Source organism: Megalobrama amblycephala, linkage group LG20 (assembly GCF_018812025.1).
Source record: "Megalobrama amblycephala isolate DHTTF-2021 linkage group LG20, ASM1881202v1, whole genome shotgun sequence".
NCBI lineage: Eukaryota > Metazoa > Chordata > Actinopteri > Cypriniformes > Xenocyprididae > Megalobrama > Megalobrama amblycephala.
Genome location: NC_063063.1, coordinates 21,145,526 through 21,168,631, shown reverse-complemented (window position 1 = coordinate 21,168,631; position 23,106 = coordinate 21,145,526). Strand labels below are relative to the sequence as shown.

Sequence of the window (23,106 nt, the reverse complement as noted above, 5' to 3'; positions counted from 1 at the left end):
GAACAACACCGTGATCACAATTCAGTGACATCTCTCTCCCCTTTCAAGTAACTGACAGCTGGGCAACCAGTCAGCTGACTGGCAACAGCTAAAGAGGGGTGGAACTCTGCACCCACTGACATGTACTAGACAGGGTCTCTGTCAGAGAGCAGATCTAAGTTTAACACAGGACAGAGACTGAGACACAAGTGGGAACAAGGGACTGTCTGGGAAGCCTTGCTTTCCTCTACTGACTGTTTGTACAAGTTGTTTTTTATATTTCTCTGGAGTTGCCATCTTAATTGGATAAAAATATGAATGTTCAAAAGTGTGCCAGGTGCGGGGTTGTGGTGTACCCAGCGGAGAAGATCAATCTTATTGGTCAGGTAAGGCTTTACTACATGTCTCAAAGCTCATACAAATTAAAACGATAGTCTATAGATCATCATAATGTGACAATGTATTTTTAAGTTAAGTCTATCCATGTTTTCTAAGATGTAAGCAAGTCTACATTGGACCAATTAAATTGGACAGATTTTCAGGAGGACAAATTGTATTCAGTTATTTTCAAAGTACACATTTCATTTTCTCATGCTCTGCATGAAATGTCCCTCTTTTCTCTTTCAGAATTGGCACAAATCATGTTTTCACTGTGAGGTCTGTAAGATGGTTCTGACTGCCAATAATTTTGTCAGCCATCAGAAAAGGCCATACTGCCAAGTGTAAGTTTTTGAGTAATTTTTGGCTCGAATCTCATTTTTTATTAAAAATAAAGTCTCAGTGTTTCAATAAATCAGCATTATTATGGCTGAAGGCATAATTTGTACAATTTGGCACTTTAAATTGTTAAATATATAATTATTTGTCTCTCGTATTTCATAGGCATAATCCAAAGAACAACACTTTTACAAGTGTTTATGAGACACCAGTCAACATCAATGCCAAGAAGCAATCTGCTGCAGTCAGTGAGGTGAGGTTTTGTTTACGTCACAGACAACACAAAACATTACCAAACTTTATTTAAGTTTCAAATGCTGTACATCTGACAGTTTTCTGTAGTAAAGAATCTAAGTACACCTTAGAGAGAAAAGCTGAGGTTATAAAAATTAATAATTTGATAAAAATTCAAGTCATATTTTGGTTTTCTGTAACATTATTTAAGGGAGTACAAGCGTAAAATTCTAAGTTAATGCTGTGAAAATTGAGATGTATTTTTATATAGGATATATTAAATATTAAGTAAGGCTTAATGTACAGTAGACCCCTTCATGGTGATTTATTTTGGGATAATGACCAGATGACATCCCACTTATAACACTTCTTAACAAATAAATGAATAAATAGTTAAATAAGATCTGAGTTGAAATTATTGTATTAGTTTACTTATGGAGACTTTAAAAATACTTGAGTTTAGAAATTTGAGCTCATTAACCGCTTTAAAACACAGGTATGCGGAAAGTAAAATATTTTAAATGATAAATAAATGAAAATGAAACAGTTGGGCTTTTTAGGCTGCCTGGTGCTAGTGGTGCTCAGTGTATTTCCTGTCTGGATCTTGCTAAATTTACAAGCGAAAGGTATTTAAAGAATTAAATATGGGTCATTTTGCTTGTAATACCCCCTATATGAGCTGGGTTAAAGTGCTGTTTTTAGGAGAGCTCAAAGGCCTTGGTGACTCTACTGGTTTGGAATGAGAACTACATCTCTCCAGTTATTTCTGTGGTGTGACATGATACTCTTCTCTGGCCTTCTTTATGTATTTGCTGTTTAAATTTATACCACATGAACATAGCCCACCTCTCCTCCTTTCTTGCTTCCTTTCCCTCTCTCTCTTTCTCTGAACCTCTCTCTGTGGGATCCTCAGCTGCCCCTGTCTGTCACTGCGATGGTCTCAGAGTGACTAAGTGCAAACCATCATACTTCCATTTCACATGTATAATTTCATTTCATCACCAAAAAATGATCAAAAGACAGTGTGGAAAAATAGCACTCACTAGACCCGCTGATGTTGCATATCTTTTAATATGACTTTGCTTGTGCCTATAGGAAGCTCACTGACAGCTCCATGTTTATATCACTCTGGTTTTTAGAATAAATATAGAGAAGAAGGGGAGCGTTTTATGTCCACTTTCCACTATGACATGAGATCGAAAGAAATCGAGCAAGCTCGTAAGGCCAGCCAGCTTGCCAGTCAGGTGAGTAAACAATAAATAAATACTGTTTAATACTGTCTAAGTTTAGTCGTGGACTTCAACATGTGACTGGTTTCTAATCTTTCTAAAAGCAGCAAGGTTACCAAACCGAATTTGTGGGCCAACAGTCATTTTACTCAGGCAGCGTTACCAGCCAGGAAATCGTACGTGTGACCCAGGCACAGAAGACCATTAGTGACGTGAGTGATCTGATTCAGACTCAAAAGGGCAAATGCTTTGAAAAATGAGGCTTTTGCTATTTTTTGCTGCTTCAATAAATGGATAAATAATGATGATGTATTACTAAGAGTGACCTGACGTGGTAATTGGGGCTGCAGGTGGAATACAAACGAGGCCATGAAGAGCGTGTGACGCAGTTTACCTCTGTAGCAGACACACCTGAGATGTTACATGCCAAGACTGGAGTCTCATTGGCCAGTGATGTAAGGACACATTTTCAAAGTGACCTCTGACACTGAAATGGCATGCATGGTTTTAAAAATTCAAGAATCTTTACACCACTTTTGTGAGCTTCTGGTATAGTATTCTCTCATAGCGAACTGTGGTAATAGCAAATTATTTGTCATATTTCTAATAACTGTTGATCAATTCCAAACTAATTATGTTGGAATATAGTATATAAGTGTGTGTGTGTTTCTTACCTGTGATGTGTTATGTTGATTTACAGGTGAAATACACAGAAGAATATGAGCAATCTAAAGGAAAGGGCAGTTTTCCAGCCATGATCACTCCAGGATATGAAATGGCAAAGAAAGCCAATACACTGGCTAGCAATGTAAGCAAAACAGTTTTGTTACAAAAAGTGCAGTTTCTTTCCTACCAGGTTCAGTATTGATTTATTATTCCTTGCTTTTTTATTTAGTTGGAGTATAAGAAAGGCCATGAAGAACGAGTGTCAAAGTACACCACTGTGACGGATACTCCTGACGTACTTCTAGCTAAAAATCAAGGGAAGATCGTCAGTGATGTAAGAGAATAGAATCTTGAAAATTCTTTGTGTCTGTCTGAATACTCTCCATATATCCTAATTCGGTTCCTTCAATGAAAACAGTATGTCTACACTGAGGGCTATGAACAGCAGAGAGGCAAAGGCAGTTTTCCTGCCCACTTCACTCCTGGATACCAGGTGGCCAAAAAAGCAGGCGAGATGGCCAGCAAAGTAAGTGTCCAAATGTGTGATTGCATGTAAATGCTGCGTGATAGATGTAAAATCAGTGTTGTTTTTGTGCAGGTGAAATATCAACAGAAATATGAGCAGGAGATTAAGGGCAAGGCCAGCACTGATGCCGGGGCTGCAGAGTTTGCTCTGGCCAAAGAGAATGCAGAACACTTCAGTCAGGTGACACAATGCTCTTTTGCACATACAGTGCCTTTGGTTTACATCCTATGTGGACTGAACATCTCTAATTCTTTTAGCATGCCTATACTGAGGAATATGAACAGCAAAGGGGCAAGGGCAGCTTCCCTGCTATGATTACCCCTGGATACCAGATGGCCAAGAGAGCCCATGACATGGCCAGTGATGTGAGTATCAGCACTGCTGAAGTGTTCTGTCATTTTTAATGTTTCAGTGTGAATTTAACCCGTCTGTTCCCGTCAGGGTTAATTGAAATAAAGCTGCTATAAATTAAAATATAAATATTAGAAATGTAGAAATGTTGCCTTGTCAACTAACTGAAATAAGTTTAAGTTGAAGAACTATAATAGTATATAGATACTATTACTAAAATAACACTGAAATATTTTGTCAACTTGGCCTGTCATCACTGAGTGGAATATGCACATTTCCTCCCATGACTCCCACCAAGAATCCAGTGTTGTCACTTTAGAGGCATCAAAAGACATATTTAGACATACTGACTGTCTAAATGACTGATTGTGTATGTTCTCTCATGTCGCAGGAATTCATCCTGACAGATCTGGCATCCTGTAGTCTAGGTATTGTTGTGTTTGAACACCTTCCTTACCCTTCTCTCTCCATTTTTAACCTGCAGCTGAAATACAAGAAGGATTTGAACAAGATGAAGGGATCTTCTGCATACCACACTTTAAACACTGAGGATAACCTCACTCTGAAGAGTCAGCGCAAGATCAACAAGCTTATGAGCGAGGTGAGAACCTTATGCCCTTGGTCCATTGCCTAAATAAGTACATGAGAATAGATTTTAATTTGAATAGACACCTACTATCTCCTGATAAAAATATTTAGCAACAGCCTTGATTAGTTAGCTGTAGATTTATAACATTTTAGTGCTACACTAGTGCTAAAAGAGAAAAAGAGGATCGGTGAACTCATCTGTCATCGGCTTAGCCAGACATAACGTCTCCGCACCTGCATTCCCCACATCCCATGAGCCCTCCTACTGAGCCCAGCCACCCACAGACATAAACAAAGAGAACACACAAGCCCAGGGGCCTCATCATCATTCTATTTTGATCAGTAGATCTTTCTGCATGCCATAGTGTATACCTGATGATGCCATAAACAATACTGCATACTCATCTGACCCTGATTTACAAGCAAATGTCAAAAGGGCACATGGTTTTCTTTATGCAGTGCATAAAGTTCATCACAAGTGATAGAGACTTATAATTCCGCAATATCATTGCCTACGTGACCCAGACATCATCCCATGATACAGGTTGAATACAGGAAGGACCTTGAGAACACAAAAGGCCACAGCATCAACTACTGTGAGACGCCACAGTTCAAGAATGTGTCAAAGATCGCCAAGTATACCAGTGATGTGAGTGCCACATCAGGGACTGCTATATCCAAAGAATGACAGCATATTCTATATTTAAGGTTGTTACTGTGCTGTGCAGTCATATGCAAGCTCATTCACTCTGTGATTGCAGAATAAATACAAAGAGAATTACACCAATCACATGAAGGGACACTATGAAGGTGGTGGCATCGACAAGAAGACCATGCATGCCATGAACGTCAGAAAGCTTGCCAGTGATGTAAGAAAAAATATCATATTATCTCTCCTATTTTTTTTTTTAAATGACCAAACATAGTGCAGTGTGTTTACGTATTCTCTAATAACATCTGATTTCAGATTTCCTACAAATCAGAATATGAGCAGGAGAAGAATGTGCAGGGTGAGTACAACTATCCAGCCACCATCACCCCATCCTATCAGTCACAGAAAAAACTGGAGCCGCTCAAAGATGTAAGTCTGTCATTCTTGTTGCAACTATAAACTTAAACCTCCAGTATTGGCTCTTATGCCATGAACTTGTCTTCAGTAATTATGCCATCCTTAATTGCTTAAACAGTGCTGCTTTAGCCTTACAAATTAGCTTCACGCTTGTAAACATGCAAGCTAATCTAAATGGATGTCCTTTTTTCCCTCACACAGAAAAACTACAGACAGCATATCGACAAGCTGAAATTCAGCCAGGTTACAGACACTCCTGAAATTGTGCAAGCCAAAATCAATGCTCACCAGCTTAGTGATGTAAGCATCAATTGTCTTTGTTATTGAGTGCTTAAGTGAATTTAATATAACATATCTACAGTAAGCCTCACATATAATCTTTCTCTCATTAAAGCTGAACTACAAAGCCAACTATGAGAAAACAAAGACACAGTATACGTTATCTCAAGATACACCAGAACTTAAGAAGGCCAGAGTCAATGCAGAACTCGTCAGTGATGTAAGGCTATGCCCACACATTCCAGAGCCTTGGCACATTGTTTGTCATCCATGTATATATATAGTTCACCAGTGTTGACTGCATTGTTAAGCACATTCTTTCTGCACGTTCACAGATCAAATACAAAGAAAACTGGGAGAAGAACAAATCTAAAGCATGTGATATCGGCCTGGATACACTGACACTCAAAGCTGCCAAAGCCTCTCGAGACCTGGCTAGTGATGTAAGAATCAAATGTTCAATGTTTAAATGTAAAACTTCATTAAATTTGTTTTCTTGGGTTGATTTGATTTCTTCTTGGCCGTACAGATCAAGTATAAGGAGGCATATACAAAGAACAAGGACAAAGCCATTGGAATGGATGTGAGTGACTCTAAAACACTTCACTCCCTTCAGGTGGCCAAGCTTAGCAGTGAGGTAAGCCTGAGTAGCCAAAGTCAGGTTAAGTTAAACAAAACTGTATTTTCCCATTAACATGAGAGCTCAATCTAAGATTCTTCAAATACTATTAAGCCTAAACAAAAAACAATCCGATTTCTTTGCTATAGGTCGCTTATAAAAAGGGATCTAAGGAGACTCAATCCAATTTCCACCTTCCTCTGGATATGGTGAACCTTAGTCATGCTAAAAAGGCTCAGGCCCTGGCGAGTGATTTGGACTACAGGAAGAAGTTACACGAATATACCGTCCTGCCTGATGACATGAAAGTGAAGCAAGCTAAGAAAGCTTACCAACTGCAGAGTGATGTAAGAAGACGAAGCATGTCTATATGCAAGGATATACATAATGTGCATTCATTTATGCATGCTAAATGGATAATTGGTTTGTCTCTTTTAGAACCAGTACCGATCAGACCTGACCTGGATGAAAGGAGTCGGATGGGAGGCTGATGGCTGCCTGGATGTGGAACAAGCCAAGAAGGCAGGAGAACTACTCAGTGAGGTTGGTGATTACAAAATGTGTATTCCCTACTGATTAGACTCACATCGCCGGTGACCAGTAATATCCTGTTAAATTTATCCTGCTGCATTTTCCACCTCTCTACAGAAAAAGTATCGCCAGAAGGTGGACTGTGTGAAATTCACACAAGTGGCAGACACTCCTTCCATCATTCATGCCAAGAAGAGCCAAGAACTACAGAGTGGCGTAAGATATCATCAATTCGATATATTATATCTCCTCAGTGGACATTTAACTGGAGTCCTATCTGAGATTGGTTGGTGTTTTCTCATCCTCAGCTGGCGTACAAGGCAGGCACTGAGCAGACAATGCACCAGTACACTATGAGCAAAGATGAGCCTCTCTTCAAGCAAGCCAAAGCTAATGCAGAGCTTCTCAGTGGGGTATGAACTGAATCACATGAACCTGTACTTATGATGCACCAATAACCTGCACAAGAACTAACAACCCACCGCCTGCTTTTAATCAACACATTACATTGGTGATTTTCAGAAAACTTATAAGAGTAGTTGGGAGGAGCAGAGAGGGAAGGGTTTTGAGCTTGGAATGGACACGATTTCGATTCTCGCAGCCAAGGCAACAAGAGATCTTGCCAGTGATGTGAGTGACCAAACACTCTACTGATACACATGACTCACTTAGCACTCAACTAGACACTTAAATCTTAAGTATGTTGACTTATAATCTTATCTCCTGATATTCCATTCATGTAGGTGAAGTACAAGCAAGAATATGAAATGACAAAAGGGAAGATGATTGGTGTGAAGACTGTGTCAGGTGATTCTCAGATGGCCCATTCGGCCCAGGCCACCAAACTCCAGAGTGACCTCAACTACAAGAAAGATTATGAAGACAGCAAGACCAAATACAGTTCCTCACTCGATATGATGACCCTCACCCATGCCAAGAAAGCCCAGGAACTGGCCACTGAACAAAACTACAAAACCTTCCTACACAAATACACCATCCTGCCAAGTGATATGAAACTGGAATGGGCCAAGAAAGCCTACGGCCTACAGAGTGATGTAAGAGCCCAGCATTCACTTTAATGACTTGTAAAGCCAATGACTTCTAAAGCTAAATGCAACAAAACTTTGTTTTCTTCACAGAAAAAGTATCGCTCTGACCTGAACTGGATGAAAGGGGTGGGATGGGAGACCACTGGATCACTTGATATACAACAGGCCAGAAAAGCTACAGATTTAGCCAGCGAGGTACAGATCAACCTCTCGTGAACATGACCAACCATACACACTAAATGTCAAAGTTTTTCTCTTAAAATCAAATACCTTAAGGGAGTCACTAGATTCCTAGGTCATCTGCAGGACCTTCCGAGAATTTAAAGCGTACATAACCACTTGGAGAGCAGTTATGTAATGCTTGCATAGCAAATAGCTTAAGGTTATATTTAGCAGATAGGAATAGGAATAGGAATTAACTATTTCCTCAGTTCATCAGAACCTTGTATAGTTAATTGTCTCAGCAAACATGGCTGAGAACTATATTAAATATTAGGCCTATATTTTATTAATAATTTATTTTTTAGGTTATTATGCATTCAGAAATTTGACATTGTAGACTAAAAGAGTATTTTGCTAAAGAAGAGTTCTTTTAATAAATAATATTTTTGTATAAATAATAATGTAAACTGAAGGTTTTAAGATTTTGAAAAATGTAAAACAGAGAAACATTATGATGTCAAGTGCTGCTGTTAGGCTGACATCCATGACTGTTATTAGATGCACTCACTTCACTTTGAGTATAGATGTTAAACTCAGCTAAAATAAAAAAGCACATGCCTGGGGGTGAACACTTAAATTATGCATGTGTTAAAGGCATTATGAAACGATTGAAGCAAATCGTCCTTGAAATGAAAGACCTTGAGGGCTATACACCCAACAGACAGTTCAGACAATGAATTCAAAACACACTCTGGTAACACTTTACAATAAGGTCTCATTTGTTAACATTAGGTAATGCATTAACTAACATGAACTAACAATGAGCAATACATTTTGTTACAGTATTTATTAATCTTTGTTAAAGTTAGTTAATACAAATACAATTGTTCATTGTTTGTTCATGTTAGTTCACAGTGCATTAAGATTGCTGTAGAAGTATTGTTCATTCTTAGTTCATGATAACTAAAGTAGTTATTGTAAAGTGTTTTTTCTCCCAGCACTGAAAGTGAATATTAATCTTTGCCATGACCTGTGTATGTTCCAGAAAAAGTACAGACAGAATGTGAGTGCTCTGAAGTTCACCAGCGTGGAGGATACCCCAGAGATGGTCCAGGCCAAAATCAGCACCAAACTGGTTCTTGATGTACGTCTTTTCTATGAATCAGTATTTGTATATATGAATTGAATTCTGTAAAAAGAGAGGGGAAAATGTTGCATTTCTTCATGTATGTGATCTTCATGTTGACAGAGATTGTACAGAGAGAAAGGAGAGAACGAAATGCACAAGTACACACTGATTGGAGATATTCCAGAGCATGTGCAGGCCAAGATCAATGCCATGAACATCAGTGATGTAAGAATCCATTATACACATTGCTGTTTCTGTTTCAGAAGCTATTAAACACATGCACAAACAATTGAAATTCCACATTAAATTGTTAAAAGTAAAATTCTTTTCTATATAGTCACGTTACAAAGAGTCCTGGACAAAGATTAGAGATGGTGGCTACAAGTTGCGCTTGGATGCTATTCCATTCCAAGCAGCCAAATCATCTGCAGAAATCCTCAGTGATGTGAGTATTTTGTACACAAAAGGGATCAACTACAGTTTCTGTTTCTGGTTATCTGTCTGTCTATCTAACTGTATAAAATATTTACCTTCAGCAAAAGTACAAGGCGCAGTTTGAGAAGACAAAAGGGAAGATGATTGGGCTAAAGGGACTACAGGATGACATAAACATGGCTCACTCTGTGCATGCCACAAATATACAAAGCGATGTGAGTATTTCAGCGAGGCTAAAACTGAATGAAGTACCATCAATGTGAGTTTGAGAGGTCATGCTCAAGTGATTGATCAACTTTGTCTCTCCTTAGCTCAAATACAAAAAGGACTCTTCTAAGGTGCATTCTCAGTTCCATCTACCAATGGATATGTTGGACGTTCTCCATGCTAAGAAGGCTCAGTCTCTGATCAGTGATCAGGACTACAGACTTACATTACACAAGTACACAACACTGCCCGATGACCTCAAAGTTCAGGCTGCCAAGAGAGCATACGAACTGCAGAGTGAGGTAATGTCAATTCAATGCATTTGCACTAGTATGGTTTCTAATACTCATTGCTCCAAAGAATGCCTCTGAATGTTGAGTGCTCTTGAACACATCGTGTTTAAACAACAGAAAATCTACCGCTCTGATCTGAACTACCTTCGTGGTGCTGCCTGGATTGCCACTGGTGCCTTACAGATTGAGGGATCCAAACGGGCCACAGATCTAATCAGTGAGGTATGAATGGCTATTTAAATTTCAACACTTTGTTCCAGAATGGTCGTCTGCACTGTTGTTCAGAACTTTGGGCTCATTAAGATTTGTTTTTAAATAAATTAATACTTTTACTTAGCATGGATGCAATAAATTGATAAAAAATGACATTTAAAATGTTTACATTGTTCCAAAAATAAGTTGTATTTCAATTAAAGGTAACACTTTATTTTTATGGTCCCATTTAGACCTTCTGTTGACTTTAAGTGATGTTGGACCTACAGTACATGTCAACTAACTCTCATTAGAGTATTAGTTAAGTATTAGTAGAGTATAAGTAGACTGTCTGCTTAATATCTGCCAACACTTTATTTTGATGATCCCAAATGTACATTCTACTGACTATAAGTATCTTTGGAAGTGCATGTCAACTTATTCTACTAACCCTGCTCCTAAAAGTCTACTAATACTTAACTAATACTCTAATGAGAGTTAGTTGACATGTACAGTACAGTCCAAAAGTTTGGAACCACTAAGATTTTTAATGTTTTTAAAAGATGTTTTGTCTGCTCACCAAGGCTACATTTATTTAATTAAAAATACAGTAAAAAACAGTAATATTGTGAAATATTATTACAATTTAAAATAACTGTGTACTATTTGAATATATTTCACAAAGTAATTTATTCCTGTGATGCAAAGCTGAATTTTCAGCATCATTACTCCAGTCTTCAGTGTCACATGACCCTTCAGAAATCATTCTAATATGCTGATCTGCTGCTCAAGAAACATTTAATGTGTACAATTGTACAAAATATTTGTGTACAATATTTTTTTTCAGGATTATTTGATGAATAGAAAGTTCAAAAGAACAGTGTTTATCTGAAATCTAATCTTTTGTAACATTATAAATGTCTTTACTGCTTTTGATTGATTTAATGCGTCCTTGCTGAATAAAAGTATTCATTTCTTTAATTTCTTTTCAAAAAAATAAAAATAAAAATTCTTACTGACCCCAAACTTTTGAACGGTAGTGTATAATGCTACAGAAGCTTTGTATTTCAGATAAATGCTGTTCTTTTGAACTTTCTATTCATCAAGGAATCCTGAAAAAAAAAAGTACACAACTGTTTTCAACATTGAAAATAATCATAAATGTTTATTGAGCAGCAAATCAGCATATTAGAATGATTTCTGAAGGATCATGTGACACTGAAGACTGGAGTAACGATGCTGAAAATTCAACTTTGCATCACAGGAATAAATTACTTTGTCAAATATATTTAAATAGTACACAGTTATTTTAAATTGTAATAATATTTCACAATATTACTGTTTTTTACTGTATTTTTAATTAAATAAATGTAGCCTTGGTGAGCAGACGAAACTTCTTTTAAAAACATTAAAAATCTTAGTGGTTCCAAACTTTTGGACTGTACTGTAGGTGCAATTTTACTTGCTTCAACAGAATGTCTAAAGGGGACCATCAAAATAACCCTAACCCTAATGCTTTTGAAATTTCTATTCAAAAAGTATCATGTTTTTCACAAAAATATTAAGCAGTACAATTGTTTTTAACATTGATAATAATAAGAAATGCTTCTTGAGCACCAACAGCATATTCAAATGATTTCTGAAGGATCATTTGTCACTGAAGACTGGAGTAATGATGCTTTTCCATCACATAAATTACATTTTAAAATATATTAAAATAGAAAACAGTTATTTTAAATTGTAATAGTACTTCACATTGTTACTGTTTTTTACTGTGTTTTGATTAAATAAATGCAGCCTTGGTGAGCGTAAGAGACTTTAAACATTAAAATATTGTACCATATCCAGTCTTTTGATGGTAGTGTACATATTTTTAATTCACATTATATATTAATTTATTTATTTTCCCTAACAGAAAAAGTATCGTCAGCAACCCTACTCTTTTAAACACACATCTGTCACGGATTCTCCGGATATTGTGCATGCTAAGGCCAGTAACAAGATCACTAATGAGGTAGGAGGACATGCAATATTGCCTCTACAATGATTTGCAGAAAAAGAGGGATTATAATGTCTTGTGGTCTGAAATTATTTAGCGCTTGTACAAAGAAAAGGGAGAGAACTTCAGGCACAACTACACCATTACTGCTGAGAGACCTGAAATCACCCAGGCCAAGATTAACGCTGCTAACTTCAGTGATGTAAGATGAGCCTTCCAAGTCTATTTTTGTGTTTATGGATATTGCTACATCATAAAATCCACTGTTCTTAACTTAAGTTGGTAACTCATTTTAAAGATATTCTAAAGGGGAATTTCTTCAAATGAACTTGCACGCGAGACAAAAGTTTTAACATTTTCTGTTTTATTTCAGGTTAAGTACAAGGAGTCATGGCATGTGCTAAGAGCTCAGGGTTATAAACTCACCATGAAGGATATCCCCTTCCAGGCTGCAAAAGCCTCCACCAGCATTGCTAGTGATGTAAGATTACCCTCTCTAAATTTACACACATAAACATTTATGGGCAAAAACAGCACTGATAAACTCATGCATTAATATACAGTACATAAGCAATCATGCTGCCAAGTTTGTGGTAACCAGCATGTACGTCAACATTCAGTTGAACATATTCACCTCCTTTGCCTTGATAGGTTCAGTACAAGCACAACCATGTATTGGAGAAAGGCAAGCACATCGGAGCCCGTAGCATTCTGGAGGACTCGCACCTAATGCACTGCATGGAGATGGGTCGTCTGCACAGTGACCAGCATTATCGCAAAGACGCTCTGTCTACCAGCGGCCAGTATCAGCTGCCTCTAGATATGGTGAACTTGGTTCAAGCCAAGAAAGCCCAGGCCTTAGCCAGCGACCAGGATTATAAGACTCATATCCACTCTTACACAGTCCTACCTGATGATATAAAGGTGCAGTGGGCCAAAAAGGCATATGACCTGCAGAGCCAGGTGAGGAAGAGTAAGGCCATAAAAGATTAAGAGTTTTGGCTTCATACCATAGAGGAGTGACAGGGCAAAACATTGCAATACAAATATTATAATCTAGTCTTCTTTGTCTTTTCAAAGAATGTATACAAATCAGATCTGAACTTCATGAAGGGAGTAGCTTGGGATTCAGTAGGAGCACCCCAGATGGAGTCTGCAAAGAAAGCCGGAGAGCTCATTAGTGATGTAAGTTGCACTTCAATTCAACAGGAAATAATAAATGACCCTATTTAGTTTCTTAATGCAAGTTCCTGGTCTTATTGTGAATTAATCATCCATTCACATAATTCCAAAATGCCTCTGTAACCTAACTTGCTCTTACTCAACCATCTTCACTTTTATGCTGACATCCATTAGGCCAGACATCAAACAGGTTATTGGGTAATGTTAACTAATAGCAGAATTACGATTTAACTATTTTAGATTTAAATTCATTCTGGTATGGAATGCCCACTTTTCACACTCCAATAAATTACCTTTTTTTTTTAAATACCCTGCTTCACTCATGTTAGTGAAGTGAACACAGAAATAAAATGGGTTGCCAGTGGGGTTTATAGTAGTAATTTTGCTAGCATACTATAATAAAATCATACTGCATAAAAACATGGTTAATAATAAATGCTTTGCTTCACACTTACCCTCTGTAGAAGAAGTACCGTCAGCATCCTGACAGTCTGAAGTTCACTCAAATTGCTGATTCACCAGATATCATCCATGCAAAGAACAGCTACATGCAGTGTAGTGAGGTAAGCTTCACCCAGCATGCTCGCTTCAATGTGTGTGTAGCCAGTGATTGCTTTGGGTGATGTGAATAACAAGACTTTTATCCTGTTCAGAGGATGTACAAGTCTGGAGACTCTGACTCTATGCACAAATACACATTACCCGCTGATCATCCTGACTTCATCAGAGCAAAGATCAATGCTCAGCAAATTAGCGATGTAAGCTTGCTGTTTTTTTGGGTCTCTTACAAGAGGTATCTCAGTATCTCTGAGAGAAGTCTCTTATACTTACTAAGACTGCATTTATTTGATCAAAAATACAGTAAATCAGTAATATTGTGAAATATTATTACAATTTAAATAACTCTTTTCTGTTTTAATATATATTTTTAAATACAAATTTATTCCTGTGATGGCAAAGCTGAATTTTCAGCATCATTACTCCAGTCTTCAATGTCACATGATCCTTCAGAAATCATTCTAATATGCTGATTTGGTGCTCAAGAGACATTTTTTTATTATTATCAATGTTCAGAACAGTTTCTGCTGCATAATATTTTTGTGGAAACTGAGATACCTTTTTTCCCAGTGTTTTTGATTAATAGAAAGTACAAAATAACAGCTTTTATTTAAAATATAAGTCTTTTGTAACATTTAAAAAGTCTATACTGCTATATTTTATTAACTGAATGTGTCCTTGCTGAATAAAAGTATTTATTAAAAAAAAACATTGATAATAAGAAATGTTTCTTGAGCACCAAAACAGCATATTAGACTGATTTCTGAAGGGTCATGTGACACTGAAGACTGGAGTAATGATGCTGAAAATTCAGTTTTTATCATCCCAGGAATAATTGACATTTTAAAATATATTAAAATAAAAAAACATTTATTTTAAATTGTAATAATATTTCACAATATTACTGTTTTTACTGTACATTTGATCAAATAAATGCAGACTTGGTGAGCATAAAGGACTTCTTTCAAATACATTAAAAAAGATTTTGAACATTTGAATGATAGTGTACAGCCTTTAATATTGTCTTTCACTTTGCAGAAAGTGTATAAAACATCAGGTGAGCAGGTGAAGTCTGCAGGTTACGACCTCAGGTTAGACGCCATTCCCTTCCAGACAGCCAAGGCCTCTCGAGAAATTGCGAGTGATGTAAGTACGAATCAAAATGTTTATCTGCCAAATTGTGTACTATTTCATGAAGTAAAACCCAACTTCAGAATTTTAATTTAATATATGGTGTACCATTCCTTCTCAGTTCCGCTATAAGGAGGCATTTGTCAAAGATAAGGGCCATCAGGTGGGCCTCCTCAGCGTTGAGGATGACCCCAAGATGAAACACTCATTGGCTGTAGGGAAGCTCCAGAGCAACAACTTGTACAAGAAGCAGTCCCAGGAGACACGCTCTCAGTTTAAGATCCATGCCGACCAGCCTGATTTCCAGCATGCTAAGAAGAGCCAGGCTCAGCTCAGCAACGTCAACTATCGCCAGCATCTCCACGACTACACCTGTGATCCTAACCAGCTCAACGTCAAACACGCTAAACAAGCCTACCAGCTGCAGAGCGATGTGAGAACTGAGTTTTAGGATTATTAAGAATGTTATGAAGAACTGTATTGATGCCATTGTATGCTAATGTCTCTGATGACATGTGGTTGACATGAGACACTTTGCATGTGAAAAAATCACTTGGTGACTTCTTTGTTTTGATAAATGAATTGTTCTTATAGTTGTCCTCACGTAGCAGGTTTAATGGTCCTGATTCTGTGGTTGCAGGTCAACTACAAATCAGATCTGAACTGGATTAAAGGTGCGGGCTGGACCCCACCAGGCTCTCTTAAGGTAGAAATGGCCCGCCGTGCAGCAGAACTAGGCCTTGCTGAAGGAGTAACCACAGATGAGGCTATCGCCCAGTATCAGCACCTAATGGTGAGACAGAACTCTACATCACAATATTACCTTAGTATCTGAAGATATCCGAATATGATTATTTGCTCTGTTTCAAACCCTGCCTTCTGTCATGGTACCTCAAGTGATCGTTTTGGAACACTCTACGTAGGCAGCAACTCCACAAGCTAAACAAATAGCACTGACGTGACAATTGATTTCAATAGAGTTAGGATGCTAGCATGTTGCTAACCTAACAGCACAATAGGCTACTCTATGTATAAAAATATATACATGACTTTTTTCTCAGAATTATGAGATAAACTCGCAATTGCAAGAAAAAAGTCAGAATTGTGAGTTTATAACACAATTGCAAGTTATAAATTCAGAAAAGTATTTCTGAGTACTTTATAACTCACAATTGCATGTTTATATCTCACAATTCTGAGAAAAAAAGAGATATAAACTCGTAATCGCAAGAGAAAAGTCAGAATCTTGAGTTTATATCTCACAATTCTGACTATTTCTCGCAATTGTGAGTTTATATATCGCAATTCTGACATTATAACTCGCAATTGCAAGTTTATATCGCAATTCTGAGTTCAAGATGTAAGTCACAATTATCTTTTTTTATTTTCTATTCAGTGGCGGGGTTTAAGCAGACTAAATGATTGGAAAAGTCCTGCATACATCACCAGAGAGAAGATTAAAACATATACACAGATTAATTATTCACAATAAGATCTATTACATACATTTAGAAAACAGATGAAATTTCTTTTCATGTCAACTTCAAAAGTTTATTTATAAATGTAATTTCTCTTAGCTCATCCATCATCTTGGATACTGAGCTTGTCGTATTGTATTATGGCCTTCAAATGGTAGCGCACTAGGTTTTTGGAACAGAGTAATTGTCATGCTTTTAAAATTTTTACCACATTACCAACTTGACTCTATTTCCTCTCCCCCCATAATTCATTTGATCATTTTCTTCTGTCTCAGATGCTCCAGAGACAGCAGGAGTTCCAGGAGCAACAGCAATCCACCGCAGAGCAGACGGAGACCACAAAGGAGTTGCAGCAGCCAGGAGTCAATCCTGATGCTATGGAGATCCTCCACGTCAAGAGGAAGAAGACTATTCACACCACATTCAAGCAGGCCAAGACCACAAAATCCATCACGTCACAGTCTGTTGCTTCCCATTCAACCACAATTCAGTCTATCACCAACCAGTCCACCAAGAAACAATCCATTATGAGCCAGTCTCATGCTGATGAATCCACCGCAAGACAGATGAGTGAAAACCGGGCCATCACAGATCAGGCTGCTGCAAAGTCAGGAACAATGTAATCTGTCATTTTTTGTCTTCCTTTTATTTTTTTTTTTTATTTAATTTATGAGCATCATGTAGATCCTGGTGTTCTCTGATTCTGTTTTTAATTGATCCGTGAATGAGGGATATTTATATGAAAGCTATAAGTGAAAAGTGATCTTGAAGATGGTTAAAGTAAGTCCAGACTGTAAAAGATGAAAATCATGGTTGGTTTTCTTTTTAATGAAGGTGATTGTAGTTATTATTGTTAAGAAGAAATATCAAACAAAGCTACAAGTATGGATAATGTATGTAAGAGTAAGGTTAAGGGTTAGCGTGATTTTAGAGAAGTGTCCTGGCACTGTTTAAGAGTAAGTTCTTCTGGTGGATTTGACAGTTGTCTCTGGTGGTTCTGAAATGGATATGTTATTTGAGTTATTGGATATATTGTATGTCTATCCAGCTGCGCTTTATGAGAAAGCACTGCAACTCTGCTAGCAGAGTTAAAATAGCTGAATTAAGTGTGAATTATGACACATGATGATAATAAAAGTTTTTGTTTTCAAATGTCCTTCATAAAACGTCTCAATTTTTTTTAACAGTCTTGAGCACTAGAGGGCAGTCACAGACAGTCTTATTGTGTTGATAGTTGACTTAAGTAAACTTTTATTTGAGGAAGGACTTCTCTGTCTTAGATAGATAGATAGATAGATAGATAGATAGATAGATAGATAGATAGATAGATAGATAGATAGATAGATAGATAGATAGATAGATAGATGGATAGATGGATGGATGGATGGATGGATGGATGGATGGATGGATGGATGGATGACTAATCACTGTACAAGCTGTAAAATAGCAGTTCTCATCCCGGCAGTTTGGAGGAACTGCTCAGCAGGGCATCGCTGACTATTGCTGGGACATAATGAAAATCAGTTTAAGGAAATAAATCATGTTTATTTTCTTGCTTTTCCAATGCAAGTGTTGACCCATAATGCCTAAAGCCGAGGTGCTGAACAACTGTTGTGAAGGAACTGGTGATGTTTAGCCCATAGGGACACTTGCGAAGGCCGATGCGAGTTCACAGCTGAATTCTGGGCATTGGGCTATTGGAAATGGTTACGGGAATCTAGGTGGAAAAACCCTTTTTAAAAGAAAAAATAGGTCTATTCACTGCATTTTAGCATATGGAATAAAAACTGTTTTCTGGTTAATGCATGATGCATGTTTATTTTAACTTCAAGGATTATTATAGTGATCATATTCATGCAATATACCTCTTAGGATTAGAACTGCTGGGTTTTCTAAATACATCTTTCTAACAGTGATCCTTGATTCCTCCATTAATGTACATTTTGCATGCATATAAAAGCAGGAATATCAAGCGTTTTAAAGACAAAAAAAGCAGCATCCCCTCAGTCAAACGTTCACTGCTGAGGAAGAGGAGAGCCTGACATCTCTGAAGAAAGCTTTGAGTAATGTGACCATTTTTCCTAGAGACAAGAACTGGCCATGAGTGGATTTGTGGTCAAAGTGGTAGTAAAATCATCTGTGTGTGCGCAGGCATCATTCCATCCCTCTGTTTAATTTGGTGTCCAGCCTCGGTCCTGCAAACCCCCTTGTTACCCAAGGTTCTTTATGCATCTCACTGGACCTTTAAGAGTGAATTTGTATTGCTTTTGTACTTACTACTTTAAAAACTCCCAAGTGTGAGTCAGTACAGGGAGCTGGACTAAATTCTGCTAATGCAAACCTGATTGAAAAAGGTTGGCATTATCTCGAACAGCTCACAAAGGCAAATGTGCACTGACGTTTCTGGTATTTCTCTGAAATGAAAGCCTTGATCTGAACTAGTTTAAACAGAAGTTTTATGATATTTCGTGATGGAGATCAATTGCTAAATTCATAATAACCAGTGCAACCCAAGAGCATCAGCCACTTGGCTCTGTCGTTAGTTTGCTTCTGCAAAGAACATAAATGATCCAAAGATCTTAGGAAACACTGCCCTTTGAGTATAGTTTGCACATGTTGTAAATTTCAAGTGTACCTTCAAGCTCATTTTGAAACGAAAACACTATGCACTGTGTATTTTCTATAGCCAGTGAGGGGGGACCAGCGGACTCACATAAAGCGTGACATGGTGGCAAGTCACTTCTGTCCAGTTTGAATTGAACCCTGTCCGTTTAAAGAGTGCCACATGGCTTGTATAAAAAAAGCTCAGACTTAATGAGTTGTATTCCACTGGAGTATTGGCTTTCATGAGTCGGCCTTTCCACATGGAAAATAAGGACATTCCTGAGTCTTCTGTGCTGCAACGCAAACTGTCAGAATTAGATCCGTATATGGAAAAATGAACACATGCTCTCTGCCTACCGTAATGCAACACCAGTGATATTTACAGAAGGGGTTCTCAACTGGTCGGTCGCGACCCAAAAATGGGCCACGGGTCTGTTCTGATAGGGTCGTGGGGGGAAAATTGCTAGGATAGAAAAATAATCATAACCCATCTTTTGTTGATTGCCAAATCGAATTCTACAATATTTTGCTGTGAATTCATCTGTCACTAGCCCAACCAGGCTAATGCTAACAGGTTAGCATGTTGCTTGACATGCAGTTTGTGTCAACCACAATTTGTTTTGTGTGGTAAATTGTGGTAAGCATGGAGCTATTTAGCCTGTTCCATAATAATCTGTGTAATATTTTGCATGGTTATGCTATTGATTGTAATATTATTGCATTTCAATACTTAAAATTATACAAATAATTTTAAAGGTATAGTTCACTCAATTAAAATACTGGTATCATTTACTCACCAATGTCAATCCACATCTGCAAGTTTGGAACAACATGAGGGTAAGTAAATTATGACAGCATTTTCATTTTTGGGTGAACTATCCCTTTAAAGGTATGGTAGGCAATTTCGGAGAGGCTAGCAATAGCAAGCTAGCTTTAAAATCATAAAATCTCGCCTTCAGAGAGCTCTCCAAAGCCACGCCTCCTCCAAAACACATGAACTCGCACAGCCTCCAGAGTCTGCAAAGCGCCATGCGACAGCATTAAAGGTGCAGTGTGTAAATTTTAGAAGGATCTATTGACAGAAATGCAATATAATATCCATAATATACATAACTATGTCTTTAGTGGTGTATAAAGCCCTTATATAATGAACCGTTATGTTTTTATTACCTTAGAATGAGCCATTTCTATCTACATACACCGTGGGTCCCCTTACATGTTAAGTCGCCATTTTGCACCAGCATGTTTCTACAGTAGCCCTAAACGGACAAACTGCTCTACAGAGCGAGCTTCATCACTATGTTGTTGTTCTTCTTCTTTGTTGGTGTTTTTAGAGGCAGCTTGCATCGCCACTACATTGAATACGCACAAAGAAGAAATAGTAGTAGTAGTAGTCTTCTGGTTTATTAGAAACAGACCGTTCTCGTTAGAAGTAAGAAGAAACCTCATTTTTGGTCAACTTTTCTATAATAAACAAATTTAGCACTGTGTTGGGTAAAACCTTGGTCAAAAGCAGTTGGGAACCACTGATGTGAGACATCAAGTACCACAAAGTGATGTAGCTAAATTTACAGTATTTGATCCACTAGCACTTTTATGTATTTACACGGTTGGCTCTTCCTTAATGTCCCATATGTAATGCATTAAAGAGCTCCCGTTCCTTCTATCTCTCTTTCTCTCACATTTTCTCTGTAGTCTTTGGCAAGAGGGACAGAATAAATAAGAGCATGGAAGAGCCATGGATTTGCCTCTTGGTGCCAGGGCAGGGTGACCTAAGTGTGAAAATGAGAACAGGATGCACGAGAACGGTTGCTATGACAGACCTCTGGGATTCCCAGCAGAGTGAGGTTTTCTTATGAGTTTTTACTGGATACGGTTCCATTGGAAAACCAACCTTTGTAATGGCTGTTAATCATGTGCACAAATAAAACGTGTAACATACTTCACTTTTGCATCATGGTTCCATGACATGACATTTAAAGCTAATTTGATGGCTGCCTGTTTTTGCTCCTGCCTCACCGCAAAGCCCAAGCTCCCAGTTTGTGACGTGTAGGTTCACAGAACCACTGTGGGATCCTGCAGAGAGGGAAATAGGCGTACCGGAGCCATAAAACCGAACCAATCTATTATCGGCCATTTTTCACTGTGAATTTGCTGATAAACCTCATCTTTGTTTAAAGTTGCTGTATTAAAGGCACTTTTTCTAGCAATCAGGAGATTGTGCATTGCAGTTGCACCAATCCAAGGTAATCCCATTCATTCCCACCACATTGCTTGCTGGGGTCACTTCCCAAAATCTTTAAAAAAAAAAAATAGAACTTAATTGCTAAGTTATTTCTCTTGGCTCAAAAACCACGTCTTTCTTCAATAAATTTGCGAGTCCCCCTGGGGTCCAGTTATAGCTTGGTTTGGTGAATTGCATTCTCTCATGAGGTAATAAGAAGCATTAGGCTTGGCAGAGAATGCTGTGGAAAACAGATATCCCAAACTGGTAAGTTTTTCCATACTGCGTTTAATGCTATGTACAAGGGTCTACATAAAGTCACGTAACCTTAACCTGCAAACATTAATTAAGTAAGTGATAATGAACTGAGGGGGTTTATTTTGCAATAATGACATGCTGACTGTACATTTTCCTGCTAGGCACCAAATAAATCTAATATGTGGACATGAAATATTGATTTGAGTTGAAATTATTTTATAGTTGTAGCCTACCTGTATATTAATGCTGCATTCCATTTACCTCTGAAGAGGGATGTAGGACCTGGGAATGATGTCACACCCGAGTTAACCACGTTCCAGTGCACAGGTCGAAAAACTAAGAGGGACACATCCAGGCAAACTTTCAGAATGCAAACACCTAAAAAAGCAGTATTTTGCACAGATAATGCAGAAGTATCAGGTCCACAATACACAGTTCGGAGTTTATTGAGAGACGGACCAACAGAAGTACTAATAAATATATTACTACTGGTTCACTACGGGCAGCCATATTGGATTCTAAAGTTGGGGTTATCGCGCTTCCCCCAATTTTCCCAGTCACAGCTCCAACTTGAGGGGGCGTTCCAGTTAAAAGTTTCTACTGGGAACAAGGAATCTCCCACTTCTGAGGACAGATGGAACCCACCGCTAAGCCTCATGTAACATAAAGCCTTAAACTTAAATTCTATGCTGAGGTGAATTTCAATTTACAAACCAAAGATAATCCTATTGTTTCAATAGAATTAGCAATCGAGAATTTCGTGTGAGGGCAAAAGATGTCCACAAGCAGACTTCGCGAGTTGGTCATGCGTATTCGCCATGTTGACCAACAGGATCTTGCTTGGCTAATTAAGTGACTTCTTTGTGAGCTGTGCTTCATATATCACTATAATATTGACAATTCACCTAAATTTTGTTAATGTGACCGCATATGAAATATCAGGCTGCTGGATGGTGTGACTTACCAATAAGAATTGAGTGTTTCAGAGAGCCATGTAATAGCAGATATTTACATTCAGAAAGTATAATGTAATTATTATAAGTATTATGCAATTTACCTAAGCTTAAGCTAATGTGATCTTGGCTTGTAGATTATTTTGACTAAAATGCATCCAAAAATCATATTTTGTGAATGTAGAGTAATCAATGTAATGTTTCCAGTTGATGTAATTGAGAAGAGTCTTTGTTTAATGATCAGAAAATTAACCAGGCAATTTCAGAACCAGTATTTTTATTATTATTGTTATTATTATTTATTTTTTTGCCACATTGTTTTGCTAGTGAGCTTTTGACATATCTTTTGTTAAATGGCTAGCTTTTACAATCTCCTCACAGTCTAGTAAAACAGACCTCTGCTGTAAATTCTTAGAGTTTGTGGGTAAAAACTGGCCATTTGTATCCTTATTAAAATTATATGC

General features: G+C 37.7%; 1 protein-coding gene across 3 annotated transcripts; it reads left to right on the top strand.

The window, feature by feature from the left end:
* The first annotated feature begins 105 nt into the window (after window positions 1-105).
* Window positions 106-17,759, top strand: LOC125255462 (nebulin-related anchoring protein). 3 transcript variants are annotated; one of them, XM_048170746.1, is made up of 43 exons: window positions 106-365; window positions 607-701; window positions 862-949; window positions 2,070-2,174; window positions 2,264-2,371; window positions 2,510-2,614; window positions 2,860-2,967; window positions 3,055-3,159; window positions 3,244-3,351; window positions 3,424-3,531; window positions 3,609-3,716; window positions 4,187-4,303; window positions 4,835-4,939; window positions 5,052-5,159; window positions 5,258-5,371; window positions 5,561-5,659; window positions 5,754-5,858; window positions 5,974-6,081; window positions 6,168-6,275; window positions 6,407-6,604; window positions 6,696-6,800; window positions 6,906-7,004; window positions 7,097-7,201; window positions 7,311-7,418; window positions 7,532-7,843; window positions 7,928-8,032; window positions 9,045-9,143; window positions 9,249-9,353; window positions 9,466-9,573; window positions 9,665-9,778; window positions 9,875-10,072; window positions 10,181-10,285; window positions 12,171-12,269; window positions 12,352-12,456; window positions 12,628-12,735; window positions 12,906-13,217; window positions 13,335-13,439; window positions 13,901-13,999; window positions 14,090-14,194; window positions 15,033-15,140; window positions 15,247-15,558; window positions 15,766-15,918; window positions 16,879-17,759. In XM_048170746.1, the coding sequence occupies exons 1-43, from the start codon at window positions 294-296 to the stop codon at window positions 17,224-17,226; spliced, it is 5,589 nt and encodes a 1,862-aa protein (XP_048026703.1). In that variant the 5' UTR covers window positions 106-293; the 3' UTR covers window positions 17,227-17,759. The 3 variants fall into 3 exon arrangements, with proteins under 3 accessions (XP_048026703.1, XP_048026705.1, XP_048026704.1); XM_048170747.1 differs by having other exon boundaries at window positions 107-365; window positions 2,267-2,371; XM_048170748.1 differs by lacking the exons at window positions 2,860-2,967; window positions 3,055-3,159; window positions 3,244-3,351; window positions 3,424-3,531; window positions 3,609-3,716.
* The last annotated feature ends 5,347 nt before the right edge of the window (window positions 17,760-23,106 follow it).